Below are 17,370 nucleotides of genomic sequence, written 5' to 3' on the forward strand. Positions count from 1 at the left end.
TGTAACTGGTCCTGCTTGAGCAGGGACTGGACTAGAGGACCTGTGCTGTTCTGTGATCCTATTTATGAAAAACTTTTACAACCAACTTCATACTTTCAACAAATTCCATAATTAGTGATCGTTTTTATTTTCTTTTCTTTTTTTTCTTTCTTTCTTTTTTTTTTTTATTTGAATCTTCCAAAAGCAACCTGGGAGAAAAGAAAGCTAGAATAAATGAAACAATCACAAGCTGCATCACCAAGATGCAAAGTGCTGTATTTAGAGCTACACTAAGTTCTGTGCCTAGGTTTCCTGTTGACAATATCCCTTTAAATTAAAAAAAGCAAAACTAGCTGGTGACACAGTTACTTTTTTTGTCACCCTCTCTTTAGGCCACTCAGAGATATCTGCATTGACATAAAAAAGCCATTATAAGCAATTTAAACTCTGAATTGATCCTGACACACACATTCAGGTCTTCTTCATACGCTCTTTCAATAGTTCTCGAATCAAACTGAGAACAAGCATCACCCTATAAACAGAAGAGATAATTATGCTTTATTGATTAGCCCCTCAAGGTATGAATGGAAACCAGGCAGCTTTCTGAGAACAGCCATCAATGTGGGTTTTAAGTTGCACTATCTCAGCATTTTCTTGTACAAATATTTCCTAAGTGTGGTTTTCTAACATGGAACCTGCACCGAACAAAATTTTCCCATTGGCTTCAGTGAAGCCAGCATGCCAATGTAGATTTATAAATGGTGACTTTACATACCTCTCACAGCTGTGTCCCCATGCTACTGTTATGGGATTACCCTGGTGAGAAGCAGAGAAGCCTTGATGCTGTCTAAGTCTTGCCTAGCCACAGGTAAGACATTGGTGTATTGTCAACACTCTTTTGTTCACAAATTCAAAACACAGCACCATACAAGCTGCTATGAAGAAAATTAAGTCTATCCCACCCAAAAGCAGGCACCCACTCAGCTTCCTCCTAACAGTGGCTCATTCATCTCATGATACATGGCTCATAAGCCCACAGATGCATTGTGGACTGCCCCCTTTCTCTAACAAAGTCCAACCCTCTTTGCAGCTGCCAAATGAAACAAATACTCCTGTTTAATCCAGTGTCAACATTGATCGGCTTCAATTTTGCTAAATAAGGATTTTAGCACCTGCCCCATCTATCCTATAACAAATGTACCACAGCAGATTCATCAACGGACATCTGACTTAGGATATTTCCAGTTTACAGCTGAACCTCTAATCAACCATTTCTCAACCTTTCTGCTTCTTGCTAATAAAGCCTGTCAGCAATCAGAACTAGGCATGTTAGAGAAAAAGGATAATGCAACCATTCTATGTCTGAGTTTATCTTACAGTCTGAGAGAAGGAGAAATAGCTTTGTTAGGATTACTGACAGTCTTTTGAACAGGCAACACACTGCACTGAGAAACAGTGAAATTGTTCACAGCTGTTACTACAATACATTTAAACTCTGATGATCACTTTTGGGTTACCTACAAATACGTACAGGTACAAATAGGTAAATAGGTATATATATATATATATATATATACACACAAACAGGTATAGGTACAAATAAAAGAAACAATGTTGTTTATTTTTTGCCTGCTCCCTTGGCTCCACCAAGCAAGCACTGAGATGACTGCCCTCATATTTGCACTTTCAGGTTTTGTCACAGACCAACACATGGGCTCAACCTCTCCATCCACCAGGAACCCACCACCCTCTGTGATTTTTCAGGCTCAAAGTGACTCATACCTCTAAAAAAGAGGGTGCACAGGCCCCCTGCACTAAGAAGAGAAGAAACAGGAGGAAATGGAGACACGATAATGTCTTGGTACGTCTTGTCAACATGCTGCCTGGCTTGCTTGCTGCTGCCTTGGGGGTGACTGCATCGGCCCCTGTGCAGGACCAGTTTGGGTTGCTCCTGCTCCTTTGAAGTCCCTATTTTTAACCTATATGGATTATTGAATGCCTTAAGATATCTTATACTATCAAATACGGTTGAACAGTCTCAAGGATTGCTAAGAGCAGCAGAGGGCTGATCATAAAAAGCTAATTTTGTTAGGAAAGCAGGCTGAAAACATGCACAGAAATCTCTTCTGCAGAAATATTCACATCATATGAATAACTGCTATCATGAAGGGAGATAAAAAGATGGGCACACTTCTCTGATTGTTTCGTTGGCCCTTCTAGATTCTGCACTGCAGCAGATGCAAAAAATGTATGGAAAAATGTGCAAAAATATTTAACTGATAGCCCCATACCCTAAACAAACCACAGAGTTCCCATGTATTTCATTAAACTTATGTAAAGAAGCTTAACTTTGGACTTGCAGGGCAAATGGTCCCTTTGCAGTTGTTTTTTTAGTTGTTTTAAAAGCTTTCTGTTCATGAAATACAAGACAAAAAACCATGAACATTTTGTTGTACCTAGAATTATCCCACTAACTAAATGTATGAAAAAGCTGTGATATACAGGGCACATTTTCCCCAGTGATAAAATAAGAATGACCTCTGTGACTTCATTTAGGTTCCACCTCTCCTGAGTTACGAGCCACTCCTCACTTATAAGGTATATCCCATATCTCACTCAAACCCTCAGTGGACCACAAAACTCCCTTCCAGAAAAAAATTATGCTTCCCTCAGTCTGCGGAGGATTACCCGTGTCAGACAAAGTTATATTATTATTTTTAGTGCTGCTAAGAATTACATGCAGGATGTTTCAGCTCATTACCTCAAGTTTTCATCAGCTATTTTCTGAGTGTGGTAACCTTTGTGATGCAGGTACTGTATATATCTACAGTATTGATTCTGCTTCTCCTGCTACATTACATGCAATACATGTAAACAGAAGAGTGTTTCACTACCAGCTGGTAAGGTGCAAAATGGTAGCTGATCTTGCAGCTACAAAACACAGATAAAACCTTGAAGTAATCAGCTGAACTGTCAGGGAACTAATTCCATGATATAGTGGAAGCAATTATTTGCACTTATGTGTCTTATTGGAAAATACAATCAGTGCTAAACCAATCCTGTTAGTGTTGTCAAGGACACGTTTAGCTCCAAATGCTCCCCTTTTAATCAGTAACCAGTTATTAATTAATTAGGTGGTGATCATGTTGCTTTTCATACGTGTGTATTATTATTGCACTTGATATTGTGCCTCTGCACCGATCGCTGTTAATTTGCAGCAAGTGCAATTGTGTTAATGTGCTCTAATGCCAGCGATTATCACAAGGAAGGGGCAGCTAGCATTTAACCTAAAATCGCACTGAATTGTTCTCACAGCTGCTTCCTTCCAGCTCCAGCCTGCTCCTGCCTGGATGGGGTGTGCTGGGAGAGAGGAGATCACTTCTGATAGTGGGAAGTGTCAGAAAACAGAAACCATCAACGGGACAGTCAGAGCTAGGAAGGGGAAATAAGGCTGAGTACTTAGGGAGACACATGTGAGCCTGTGCCATGGGAGATGTGCCCTGGCAGGGGCAGAGCTGCCCACTCCCTGCCTGCAGCCAGATCTCAGCCCGACACCAGCAGGGAAAGAGGCAGCTCCCACAGTAGAGGAGCAGGTAAGCAGAATACACAGCAAATCGAGGGTGTCTCACAGCTCTTGCTTGTCAGCTGTGCTTCAGGGAAAGATGAGATCCCTTTTTTCCTTTTTGGTCACAGCTCTGCAAAATCACCAGTTTTAATGGTGGGGGTAAGGCTTCCCGTGGAGAGTAATGTATTTGTTAACAGCTAACACAGAAGAAATCCTCTGTTCTCCTAGTATTAGAGTTGCTTAGTTATGCTTACTAAATAACATATTTTTCAGATTTTTCTTCCAGTCTGAAAGCTTTTAGTGGGACCTGATACCAGCTGTGTCAAGAGAGAAACAAATACTAGTAGAAAACAGAATTTATCTGCATTGCATTTAATAGAAGCCAGAAGCAGTGAACTAAGGATATTCAGCTGAAGTAGTTCAGTCAGAGATAGCTAAACTTTTTAGTGGGCTTATTTAAATAGAGTGGCCTGAACTGGAGATTAGCTATTTATCAGCTGCATGATGGAATGAGAAACTGCTGCAACATATTTCAGGGTAAGTTTTATTTGCTGTAATTCCATAGGTTGAAATTCTGCTCCGGTTTATGCCTGTGGGAATATGGAATAAAAGTATTATCTTCCCACATTGTTTTGTGGCTTCATGCTAATGTAGATCAGAGAAAATTTAGTTTATGTTGGTTCAGTTATTCACCATAATTACCCAACCACAAAAAGGACTTTTAATATTTGTAATGGTAGCAAGTATATGTGCAAAAAAATAGGCTCCCAGAATACAGTACGTGGCATAGGTATCGAAACACAGCTCAAATTACTGTAAAGCATTCCCTATGCGTGCCTTTGCAAGGATTTCACTTCAAGACTGTGATGTAACTCCAACAGTTTCCTTCCTAGACTTGTGGGTTTTGTCTGATTTTCTCCAAGGGGGTCAATTCCACCCTTCACTCCATAAAAACTGTTCCCAGGTTCTCAACGGAGTAATTTTTGTACTTTAAGCTTCTATTCCTGACTCTAGCAAGTGCCCGCATACCTGCAGCTGGGAGCAGCCCTACTCCTGCACACCACATATCACTGCCTAGGAGAGGCAAGTGGCCTGTGCTGATCCCCCTGCTGGCATCTTCACGGTTTGAAAGGGTGAAGAAAAACCCAAGTGCTGCTAACCACTACAGTAGGAGTGTTTAGTTTGTTTGGTTCAATTTCAGTCAAAGGCAGCCTGGAAGCATGTTTTTTTCCCCCCCAGCTTGTCTTTGCAATGTTTCTTTCTCTGCCCCTGCTCAGTTCAGCCTCGTTGGTGTTTATCTGGTGACCTATTGTTATCAAGGGCTCCCCAACAGATCCCTTGGATTTGCACAAGTTGCTCCTGGTTTGCCACGGGGAAGCTTTGCTGAGATATCTGCTAGATTCTAGCTTTGTTTCATGGCAAGGATGTTAATCTGCCTGTAAGGACTATCTACTTTGGCTTGCTTGCTTGATTTTTGTTATATAAAGGAGAATGCTATTTAAAAACTTTTTTTCTTTTGGAGAGAGGAGGACTTAAGATCTCTCTAAGTTCGCAAATGTCCAAGAAGAGATGCAGGCAAAGATAGAAATTTAGGCTCCTGCCTATTTGTAGAGGGAAAAATTTCAAAATATCTATATCAAAGACTAGTAAATTTGAGTCTTGTTACTTTTTTTCTTTTTTTTTTTTAAATGAATATAGAATTTAAAAGGAAAATCTATGCACTGTAGCTTGTCAGTGTTTTGGGGAATGCTAATAATTTCTTCCCATCAGTGTTCTCCAGAGCATGGTGACAGCAGTAGCCTATCCCTCTTGTACTTTGATCTCTCTCAAAGTCAAAATATAAAATATGCAGCTGAAGGCTCTTGCCCTGGAAAGGCAGAGGGCATCTCCTATCAGTAGTATTATGATTGTAACAAAAAATATCATACATTTAAATAAAAAAAAAGGAAGGGAAAAATAACTTCTACTTGACAGTTCATATGGCAATACTTTGTGGCTTTGTTTTTCAGATTTTTTGTGAATTTGAGTAAAACAGTTTATTTAGCAGATAAATAAATTTTAAAATTTCTTGCTATCTTCTCTAATTAGTAGCCAGCACCAGGTGGAAGGGCAAATACAGACCACAGACTCCTCCAGCCATGCTGAGACACTTGCCAGAGTAAATGTTGATGGTTTAGGCCATGCCCAAACCATCAGAGAGACAGACAGATGTGTATGAATTATGAACAGCAGGAATGTGCTGCAGCACTGAAGGTGCATTTTTTGAAGAAGTCAAGCACAGAATGGACAAAGATATCTTTGTGTCAATAACTCATGCCCCCTGTTCTGGTAATGTCCATGTAACTCCATATAGGAAAAAGTCCTGATTGGATTAAATTGAGCACTGAAGGAAGAACATGCAATGCCACAAAAGGCAGCAAAATATGACAGTGTTTTAATGTGTTGTTAGTCCTTGCTGGGAATTGCAAAACCCTTGGGCTGAGTTGCAAGTCAGTAATCCATAGGATCCATAGGAATTAATGTGCCATGGCTTTTTTTGGTTTTCTTGGGTAAGAGCTGATAACTACCTTTAGCATCTCTGAAGGTGTTTTCCAGATTGGTGACCCTCATGGGCAATTCCTCTTCCCTCCATGTGATTGTGCTATGAGCAGCTATAAACATTATTATAGGACACTATTTTCATGCTGCTTTCCAAGTGGTGCCTGCTAACTTTTGGCTCAGACCACAATTTTAACAGCTATGTGATATATTTCCCTTTTTGTGCAAATTGCTGATACTCAGACACAAAAACTTCAGTGTGTCTCTGATTTGTGTCCTGTAGTGTGCATCAATCAGCACATCTGCCCCTCACTGCTGCCATAACCATAAGCCTTCAGGAAACTTGACTGCTGTGTTACCAACCACTGCTCCCTACTTTTTTCTAGCTAGTTTTTTTTTGGCTGCTTCATGTTGATGGCCACTAGCTTGGTTTGCAGGGGGTTTCTGTGTAGCTGGGTCAGGATTAAACAAGCATTTCTACTCTCTTGGACACTCCTTCTGTGCAAAGACCAGGAAAACTAAGCCCTAACAGTATCTTTGTGGTGCTGTTCTGAGCTGTTCTCCATATGATGGGTGTACAAGGGTCATTAGGCACCGGGGGTTAGAATGACTTGTGTGTATTTCAAGGAGAGTAGAAGACAAAAAGGGAATTCAGGAGTAATGAGTTTGTTCTTCAATATTCCTGTGAGGATTATTCCTTAAAAGTATAGGGCAAAGTTGATTTGGATAAGAACTAATTACCAAACAAGAAATGAAGGCAGTGTAGCTGTCTCCACTCTCCCCACCAGACCTTGGGGACACACATTATTCCTTGTGTTTAACCTATTAAAGCAATGACCCACATAAGAGGGAAAGGAGTTGATTATAATTACTTCTGTGAGCATTAGTGCCCAGTTCATAGAAGATAGCCTAAAAATAGGAACCCAATAAGAAGAGAAGTCAACAAGAACAGAAGACTTAAAAATCAAGGGATGCTTAGACTATTTTTCTGAACAAACCAAACCATATTCATTTTCTTAATTGACTGTTTGCTCAGGGAATGTACTCTTTCCACCTTTAGTTTTTAAAGATGAACTGGATAAAGAGAGCAAGAAGAAACAGCACAAAAGGAATTGCAAATTAGCATGGCTTCAGTAGCATGGGCTCATTTGGATGACATCTTATTTTAGCACTGATTTTAAGGTACCATCGTCTGAATTCAGGTCTGATTGTGAGGCTGGTGTCTGCAGCAGATGTGATGACAAGTAGGTTAAGAGCAATCATGCTTAGGTATTTTCATATCAAATGTCTACTTCGGCTCAGAAGACAAATAGGAAATAACAGCTCGCTTGGAAGTAGACTCTGACAATTAGAAAACTGGACAGGATGAAAAAGCAACATGAATTTGTCTAAACACAATAATATTGCAGTATTAAAGGTAGAGGAGAAAAGTTTAATGGATGCATTAATATTTTATGTGTCTTCGCATACAGTCTAAGAAGGGGTATCATGAGACATAGACAATGCTGATTGCTTTGATTAAATAAAATCATAAAATAAAAAAGGTGAATAATTTACCCACTATCCCAGTGATTACTTGTATGTATCTCCCATTTCTATTTCTCAGAAGTTTGTAAAAATATTTTATCTTAACAAAAGTTCACATCATGCATCATGTATGTGCAAAGAGAAAAAAACCAACACCCTTGCTCTAAAATTTTGCTCCCACTAAAAATCCAAACTCACTTGAAAAGTGTTCATATAAAGAAAGCACTTTGTAAACAACAAAGGATTTTACTATCTCAAAGAACCTGAGCCACTTCTCTCAGGTTGTATAAATGTCTAAACACATGAATCACATTTTACATGCAGTATAACAAGTCCAAAATCTGTTCTGTCCATTACTTCTCAACAATCCTAAGATTAAGCCCTGAAAACATTTCCCCTATTGAATTTTATGACCCGCATACTATTTTGTGTGTGTGTGTATGTACACAATCCTTTCACAATGCAGTATGCATGGACATTTTAGCTGAGATAAAGGGGCAGGAAAAATGTTGGTTTTCTCCATGACTACTACACAAATTCACTATTTAAAGGCTAACACTTGCAAGAAAAATAAAGTGGGCAGAGACGTTCCCTCTTCAGTGGAAGGGAGTGGTCCCTCTGCCGCATGTGGCACTGGGATTCCCAGCAGCATCACTGGGAGGCTCTGGACCACTGCCCTCCAACGTGTGTTGGCATTTTGTGTTGTTAGATTTCCCCTCACATGACGATGATCTGCCTGCCACAGGGCTGGCACAAGGACCACAAGAGGGAGGTAGTCGTCGTAGAATAAATGCTAGGAGCTTGCTTCTGGTACTCTGTACATTGAAGGAAAAATCTGCTGGAATAATTAAGGCTTCCTAGATGTGACTACAGATAAAAATAGATAAAGAACGTGGTTTTGGCATGACTGTAACACTCCAGCTCAAACACAAAACGCTTTTCATGGAAGTCAACCACAGAAAAATTCACTCCGGGCTCTTGTATTACAGCTCCATTTAGCAGAGCAGAACGATCATGGCTTGTATTTAGTAGGTAATAATGGAGCATTATAAACAAAATCAGGATGCAATTCCAAGATTAAGTGGGAGCTTTAACGAGGTCCAGCTTGCCGGGAGCTTTTTGAAGTGTCCCTCGCTCACTTCCAAAGCCAGAAAACAACAGAAGCAACTCTGACAGCTGCGAGAGTGTCTGGTTTAGAAGAAGGTTTTATGTCTGGATGACACCAGACTGGGATTCAGCTTTCATGCACTAACTAGGTCTGCTGGTTGCTGGAGCCCTAATCATTCTGCACAAACTGTCTCACCCTAATGGGTCACACAAATAATAATTCTTCACAAATCAGATCCACATCATCAGCTTCACAGATAGACAAAGCTGGTTTATTGAGGTGAACAGCACAAGTCAGCAGAGTCCACGCTGTGTCTCACTAGCCACGTTTAATAAGCAATCTAGAATCTGAAGGGAAGAAATCAAACACTGTTCCTGTGGATGCATGGATGGTATGAAGTATTTTCAACTAATAAAGAGCTAAAAGAGCACCCAGCAGCCAAGTTAGATGGTTAAATCAGATTTACCCTACTCTAAATGAACTGTAATCACCATGGACTCTTACAGTCTTTGTAAGGAAAAATTAGATAATTTTGATTTTCCTTTCTTTTCAGAGGAAGAAGAGTTTTGGATTGCTTATAAACTTAAATAATGTAGAAAATATCATTCAGCCTTATAGATTTTTTTCCTTGAAGATATTACAATTATTTTTTCACTTCTGTAAATTAAGATTGGCTATTCATTAACTAATTACCACGATTATTGCAGTTCTTCTAAGTATTATTAATTAGGTGAGTGGTACATTTAGAATTTAACATCTCCATTAGGAGTTTTGTTTAGCATACCTAATACTCTGAAAGCCCTGAGCATGCTCTATATCACATAGGACTTAAAGACGAGTGCAGGGGAATCGTTTGGGGATTGGAGTTATCTATGGCTGGGAGTTACACAGAACTGCAACTGAGGAGCAAAAGAGAGAGGCAGGAGTGTGGAAACAGATACACCAACTTCTTTCTGCGGCAGGGAACTGCAGCATTCTTGGAGCTCAGCTGATGCAATGTAGTCTGGATTTTTGCAGTGATGACTGGTTTTCATGTGCAAACCCCTTAATGTGTCCACATATATGTGCTGATGCTATGAGAGTGAGTGACCAGAGTCCTTTCTACCCTGTTAATTTGTTTCCTGTAATTCCACGTAGGTAGCCATTCTGCATCTCTGTTTGATCTTGCATGGATTATGTACATTAAACCAAAGTAATTTCTTCATCTGAAACTCAAGAAAGGGATTATTATAATCTTTTATATTGGACTTGTATGAAGGGTGAGAGGTGGTCCTGGTTCCTCAACTGTGAGCCTAAAAGTGACTACAGTCTAATTGGCAAGATAATAACAGTATCCAGTAAACTAATGCTGTGCCTCTAAATTGGTTCTTTTGCCATTGTTTTGCTTAAAAAACTGTAATCTTATAAATTTCTTGATTGCCTGTAGCTCTGATTATAAACTTTCCCCACCTACAGAGTAAGAAATAGATGGTTGAAAATCAAATGTTATTTTCATTGCAGAGGCATCTCTCTGGTCCCCACCATTTCTCTTTCTTGCATCCCCCTGTCAGGAGCTACGCACACCTATCAGCTGTTTCTCCTTGTGCAGGAGAAAACAGACTAGGTTATAAAACAATGTACCTGCTTGGTTGACCAGACAAAGCTTTTCACAGAAACCTGCTGGAACAGCTTCTCAAAGCTCAGTGCCTACCCCATGTGCTGCTGCTCTTTACACTGGAGTCAAATATATCACTGCCAACCTCAGCCCTGGCTTAACTGCGACACAGGCGAGAGACCACAGTTGCCAGGGAGTTGGCGAACGAGGATAGTGAGAGAAATAAAGTTAAGGAGGCAGAAACAACTGACACTGCATGAAAATGAACCAGTTTCACAACACAGGGAAACAGGTTTCTGGAGGGAAGAGGATGAGAGGTGTGGGTTATGTGGCTTTCCCTGACACAGTGGTTGCTCTTCCCATGATGATGCCACCTTCTCACCAAGGTGACACTGAAGTTAACTGGCAGGAATCCTTGACCTGCTCAAAGTAAAGAATCACTGCAATCTAGGATTGAGGTTGCTTTAGCCTGCAAATGAAGCTTTTGGCAAATAGGGGATTTAACTGGATCCAAAAGGTTAGCTGTATTTGCCAAAGAGAGAAACCCTGCTTATTTTTGATGACACACACACAAAACACAACGAGGTTTTGTTAAAATAAATAGACAACCACTGCTCTGGAGGCTCTGGATGTGAACCAGCAACAGCAGCATTAAGCTATTTCAAAGCAGAGTGAATGCGATTTTCACACCTATTCTTTTCTAATTTAGGTCCATTTGAAATCCAAGCACTCCTCTTTTACTAATTTGTTATGGCAGTACTAATGGTATTGTTCTACAGCAGTAAAAATGCTATTTAGACTAAAACAGGTTAGAAGGACTACAAGATTAGGAAAACAATTGCCAGTTGGTCAGATGCAGCTGGAGGCCACCTTGATCTCCTGAACTGAACACACTGCACTTGGAAAGCCTGGGATGGATGAATTTCTACCACTGCACTCATTAGGGCTGGTTAGGTAAGCACCCTCTGATGTTGCCTCCTGCATTGGAATGTAAGAACATGAGCTTACAAAGTGGGAAGAAACAATTGTCAGACTTCCATGAAAGCTGATAATTGAAGAAATTACATTTTATTTGATGGAGAATATGAGTTCAGACCAAGTATGCCAGGAAACAAGGAGTAATATTTAGTGCCTTATACAAGGTGCAGTGAAGAGTTGTAATTTCCATTCTCCTGATTCACTTTACCTCTGCCATGGGTTTAGCAGATCTCCAGGCTCCTATCTTTGCTACTCTGATCAACATTGTGTGCCCAGTCTCTGACCATCAATAGTATTTATCTTGCACTTCAGTGCCTAGCACAGATCAAACATCTGGTTGAGGAAGAACTGGCAGATTGATGGGCAAATGTTGTGACCATTTCAGGTGGTTCTTGGGTTATCTCAGCTACCTTCTCTTCATCCTATACACGGGCAAGTGTACAGGTCTCCCAGCCACTATTGTACCTGTATGAGACTCACAGAAGTGGATTAATGCACTGCTGATGGCAGTAAAGAAGGCATAATCTCAGTTATCTTGGCTTTAAATTATTAATTATTTTTCCTGGTGTAAATTGTGAGATGCTTTTGTTTACCTTTTGTGTATAATTTTGCAGTTAGCCCAAACACATTGTGCAGCAATCACAGGAAAGAAGTCAGAGGCACAGCAATGTTCTTTTAAGAAAGCTCTGGCATTGTAAAGTGCTCAGAATTTCAGGGTGTGTTTTCATAAGTGTTTTCATGGTGAGAGGCAGCTGAAGAAGCGAGTTGGATTGAACATGATCCAGAGAGTTTATCTATTTCTGGCTTTGCTATTCTTGTAGCCCTTTGTTTCACCTGAATTAGAAGAGATCAAGATGACAGGGGTTTACATCCATGCTGTGCATTTCCTGGTGGTTCAGGAAGCCTCCTGTGCAGACAGCACCTCTCCAGACAAACTGGATGATACAGAATCACAAAGTCACAGAATCGTTAAGGTTGGAAAAGATTTCCAAAATCATCAAGTCCAACCTTTGACTGAACATCACCATGCCAACTAAACAACATTATTAAGGGCCACATCGTTTCTTGAACACTTCCAGGGTTGGTGACTCCACCACGTCCCTCAGCAGTCCACTCCAATGCTTAACCAGCCTGTCAGGGAAGAAATTCTTCCTGATGTCCAACCAGAACCAACCTGGCACAGCTTGAGACCACATCCTCTTGTCCTGTCACTGGATGCTTGGGAGTAGAGGCCAACCCCCACATGGATACACCCTCCTTTAGGTAGTTCCTCTTCCTGTGCCTCTTTTGACGTTTTACATTGAATTTCCTTTAGTCAGCAGAAAAGTGTCTGTCCATCCAACAGCACACCCAAGGCCCAGGCTGAGGGACACCAGGTCCCCTGGGAGCACTGATGAGCAAGGCAGAAATGTCAACGTTTTGGAGGCCCAGCACTTAAGTACAGCTGCTTTTTTTGAAAATTTCTTGGACATTGTGAAATACAAAAGTTCAGGATAACTGGACTACTGGTGTTACATGATTTTTGGCTATTTCCTGTTTCTAGTCAGGCTGTAACCACAAAAAGGCAAATTGTAGCCTCCTAACACCCCTGATAATAGCAAGGGGAACAGGAGCACAGACATGAAAAGTTGGAATACTCTTTGTAAAGGATAAACAGAGATAAACTGAGATAAACACTCCTGGATTATACAAAATACTCAAAATAGGGGTGAAACTCTGACAGCTGATCTTGTTTGCCTGTCCCCACTGCCAATGAATTAACTGTTTGATATTCTAACAAATAAAATGAAGCACATGAAAAGAGTGAATGGTTGTATAGGACAATAGTTGCTCCTTATTCTGTGAGGAAATCAATCCCTCCTAATATTTTAAATTCTACTCCCAAGCTATTTGGGTTCCAGGATCCTCTCCTGCTTTTAAACACTTACGGATGGACAGAAACAAAGACTACTAAGTAGGAACAGTTTTGAAAACTTGGCTTGAAGCATGTCTTTGAAAATGTGGTTCCCACAAGATCAGGGAGACAAGAAGGAGCTGAAACAGTGCTTGGAGCAGCTGCCTCTGACCACAGATACTGAGAGCTGCACTCTTCCCCAGTATGGTTACACTGCTTCGACTGACCAAACACCAGATGGGCTGACTGAGGCAGTGAGCAAAGGCAGTCACTTGATGAGGTATTGCATAACACAGTGAGAACTAGAAAAGATGCTTCTGGATTTAATGCTTAAGCTGAAGTCAGTGCACTAAGTATGTCTGTTGGTTTCTGTGGAATTTGAATTATGACTTAGCGAGTAACACAAACTCAGGTTTTGTGTCACAGCTGCTGTATCTGTTGATGAGAGCAGCTTGTAAGGAGGTCAGCAGAAATCAGTGTTGAGGCTTATCTCTCAATTAATGTGCTGAATGCTGGCATTAAAAGTAATCTTCTAGTTGGGACAATGCATAACCACTCAAAAAATACTGACAGAGAAAGTTCAGTGACACCTTTTCACTGACATTTATACTTCCAGAACAGTGAAGGGAAGAAGATAAGGAGGGCAGCAGTCTACAGAAAGGAGAAAAGGCCATTAAAAAGGGAACATACACTGGAGAACATGTCGCTTAATGAACAGTTGGAGACTGAAGTAAAATGTGATATTCAGGCAGAAGGTCAGGATGAAGCCAAGAAACCAGGGAATATTTCAGAGAGCTCAGGAACTGAGGCAATGATCCTTGTGGTGCAGTTTCAGAACATGACAAACCAGAGGTCAATAAATACATGTATTTACCTGCTGACACACCCAGCAAAGTTCACTGGGGGCAACAAAGCAACCAGCAGAATGGGATTGCTTATAACCAGAATTAATTTGGGTAGGAAACACTAGAGGTATGTCATTTAAAACTATGTGTACTTTGAAGGACCACTGGAAAGGTGAAACTGCCATCTTGGCTAAGGTTTCCAAAATGCCTGCAAAGCACTTTGTGAAGATCACTGCTATTATTGAACGATGTTATTATCTCACAGGTTCATGGAGTTTGCAAACTGAAATTAAAAGAAAGGTGGAGGATTATGAAGTATTTTAGAAATTCTCACATTTGCAATGTTTCCTTTTTGGAAACATAGACAGGAAACTTCTGGGTCACCAAATATAATTCCTGGGTCCTGCAGGCAATCATGTTACCTAAAGGATTAATCTGCTATCAAACTCCTTGAACATATAATGACCATCTTTACTAATGTTAATGAGAATTGCTACTCATAATTTGCATTTACACACTACTTAAGGATCTTGAAGTGTTCTTTCATATAATATGCTCATTTTTATTACAGGCACACTGAATTTAAATGGCTTGCCTAGGGTCTCACAGCAAGCCAACAGCACAATGACTCTTAGTGCTCCTAGTGCTTTGCATTAAATCCTGGACATTAACAGCTCCCTTCATAAAGGGAGCTTTGTAGCTGTAGATCACCTCCTGGTGCTGGTGAATCAAACCTTTTCTGATACTGCAAATAAACCAATAAATCACTTGAACCCATTAATGCTTCCCAGTGTCTGCAAATCCTGACTTCCTTTGAACTAAGAAAATGGACACATCTGAGTAATGCTAAGATAGCCTTTGGCCTATGACCAACTACGAAATTTTGATGTGCTAAGTATGCACCTCAGATCTATATTTTCTATATGAATACAACAATAATCTCTACATTTGTTCCAGGAAAAATTCAAAGCTTTCAGTATCCATTGTGCTGTTGGAGGCATATCTGAAAACAAAAAACAAACCAAAAAACCCCAAGCCTTCAAATCAAACCAACCAACCAACCAACCAAAATCACCCCCAATAGTAAGCTCATAATAAACAAAAATCTTTCCCTTTTCCAGTGGCAGAATTGCTCTGACACAGAGCACTGAGGTCTCCTCTGAATGGCATGGTCCTCATCAAAAATTAACTCTAAAAGGAGGAGCATCTCTTTATATATGGGCTCCTCTCTGTAAAGAAAGATGCAGTACCACAGAATGACCTATTTTCTGCCTGTGTCAATGTACCATTTTCTCTAGCAAAGTGAAATGTTGGTATTTCTCCTTATATTTTGCCCTCTCCTCTATGCCTCCTGTGGAATGAGCTCCAAACTGTACCCAGTAATTTCAGGGTACTATCTCCAAGCTTTTGCCTGTGGCTCTTTTTATGGGGAAAGAGCTCTTTTGTGGCATGACACTTGCTGCAACATCAGAAGAACCATCTGGTAGACCAATAACAGCTACAGCAATACCAATCCCACTCATCGGAAGAGTTCCTTCAACGTGGTGGCAGCTACCCAGGAGCTCTCACCTGTGGCAAATGGTGACATTTGCTCCTGCTGGGAATGTGGCTGGGCAGACGAATGTTAAAGAGGGCCTGCAAGGCCGCCTGCGCCGCTTGACCCTTGGCCAGCTTCTTGCTACGTCCTGAACCTTCAAATGTTCTCCCGTCCACTCTCACGGCCATCACAAAGCTCTTGATGTGCTGCTTCTCCACGGTCTCAGAGAGGCAGACATAGCGCAGGCCCGAGCGCAGCTCATTGAGCAGCACCACCGGGTTCTTCTCGCTCTCCGCTTTGGCCATCCTGTGCTTGCCCGGCTTGGCGTGGCCCATCAGGTCCAGCGTGTGGCACAGTAAGCGCCCGTGTCGGTACGCGGTGGAGAGCAGCTCGTTATTGACGGGCTTGTAGACTGAGAAGTCCTCGCTGTGTGTGGATGGTTCGAACTCCTTGAACAGAGTGTCTGGAAAGTCTGCCTGATCAGAAGTGAAGTCCGTGGATGGGCTGATGCAGTTTCCCATGGCGAAGTGGGCTTGGCAGGCGTTGGGGAACTGAACGAATGACTTCAGAGCTAACTCTGCGGCACGCATTTTGGCTTTCTTTTTTGTGGGGCCTGTGCCTTCAAATGTAAGTCCATTTACCTCCACAGCGACAGCAAAGACTGGAGCATGCACTGGACCTGTCTGGGAAACCATTTTATATTGTAATCCTGGTTTAAGTTCGTGTAGCTGAACCAGAGCATTCTTTGGTGTCACTGACCATGAAACTTTCTTCCAGATAAGCTGGAGTTTGCAGAAATGGCCATTATTGCCTTCCTCTAAGGGTCTTTTCCTCTTACTGCTAGGTGTTCCCCCTCTTGCCCTGTCAGTAGATGCTACTGGATGATCCTCCAGGTTGCCAATGTTTCGATTTTCCTTTACTTCTGCACTGCTGGTACCTGTCAGTAAAGAAAGAAAACAACTCACATTATAATTGTCATCATAGTAACTGAAATTATGCCTAGGTCTGTCAGAATAGCAAAAAAAAAAAAAAAAAAAAAAAATTGTTGCTCAGCCCTTTTTAGGAGATTTCCTCATATATCTGTATAATGGTTGGTTTATTATTTCTAGCATGGGTTTTTTTTGCATGTTCTGAATGTTTACTTGTCCCTAAAGGTCTGCTTCTATTAGTCATTAGCCTTCTGTTTAAAGAAAAGATTACATCACTCAAAGATGAAGCATAATGGATGGCATGTAACTTAAACGAACTGCTTGATAATTACTAGTAAAATGTGAATAGTTTGTAAAATTCCCTTAGGATGACAATTATTCTATAATTCATGTGGGTGAATGCTTATGAACACATTATTAGAAATCAGAAATGATTCACAAACAGAAAAATGGGCCAATGCATTGAATAATCTATTTGCAATAAATACATTGACCATTTCTGCTCACACCATAGCCTCTTGTGTTGTCAGCATCATGAATCCAGACTAGGAAATGATCTGACAGACCTTCATAGCATTTGAAACAATAATTTGGCCTGGACTCAGATCCCAGTTTAGTAAGTGAGTGCCTTTCTGTCAAATTCAATTGCAGATACTCTTAGTTTCTGCATCAGCAACAACTAATATTGCAAAAACTGTAGATAAATCCAAATAGGACCAGGAAAAGCCAGAGCATCATGATGGGAGCAATTCCTGATGTAAAGGATGATCTGTATCAAAGAAAAGAAATGGGAGAGTGTGATTGCCAGGAGTGCCAGGAAGGGAATGAAATGGCAGTGGGGGGCTATGGAGGGAGCACTCCATTGTTGGACCAGTG

The 17,370-nt window shown here is 40.9% G+C and overlaps 1 protein-coding gene across 1 annotated transcript in view; it reads right to left on the reverse strand.

Annotated features, from left to right (window-relative positions):
* The window catches only part of ADARB2 (adenosine deaminase RNA specific B2 (inactive)), a gene marked incomplete at both ends in the record, with an annotated part of 303,563 nt that overhangs the window by 81,469 nt on the left and 204,724 nt on the right, over positions 1 to 17,370 (reverse strand). The window contains one exon of the mRNA XM_082280996.1: positions 15,598 to 16,502. Within this exon, the coding sequence (XP_082137122.1) occupies positions 15,598 to 16,502 (905 nt within the window). The remainder of the gene's footprint in view (positions 1 to 15,597; positions 16,503 to 17,370) is intronic.

The sequence above is a fragment of the Coloeus monedula genome (assembly GCF_965178545.1).
Source record: "Coloeus monedula genome assembly, chromosome: 1".
In the NCBI taxonomy this organism is placed as follows: Eukaryota; Metazoa; Chordata; class Aves; order Passeriformes; family Corvidae; genus Coloeus; species Coloeus monedula.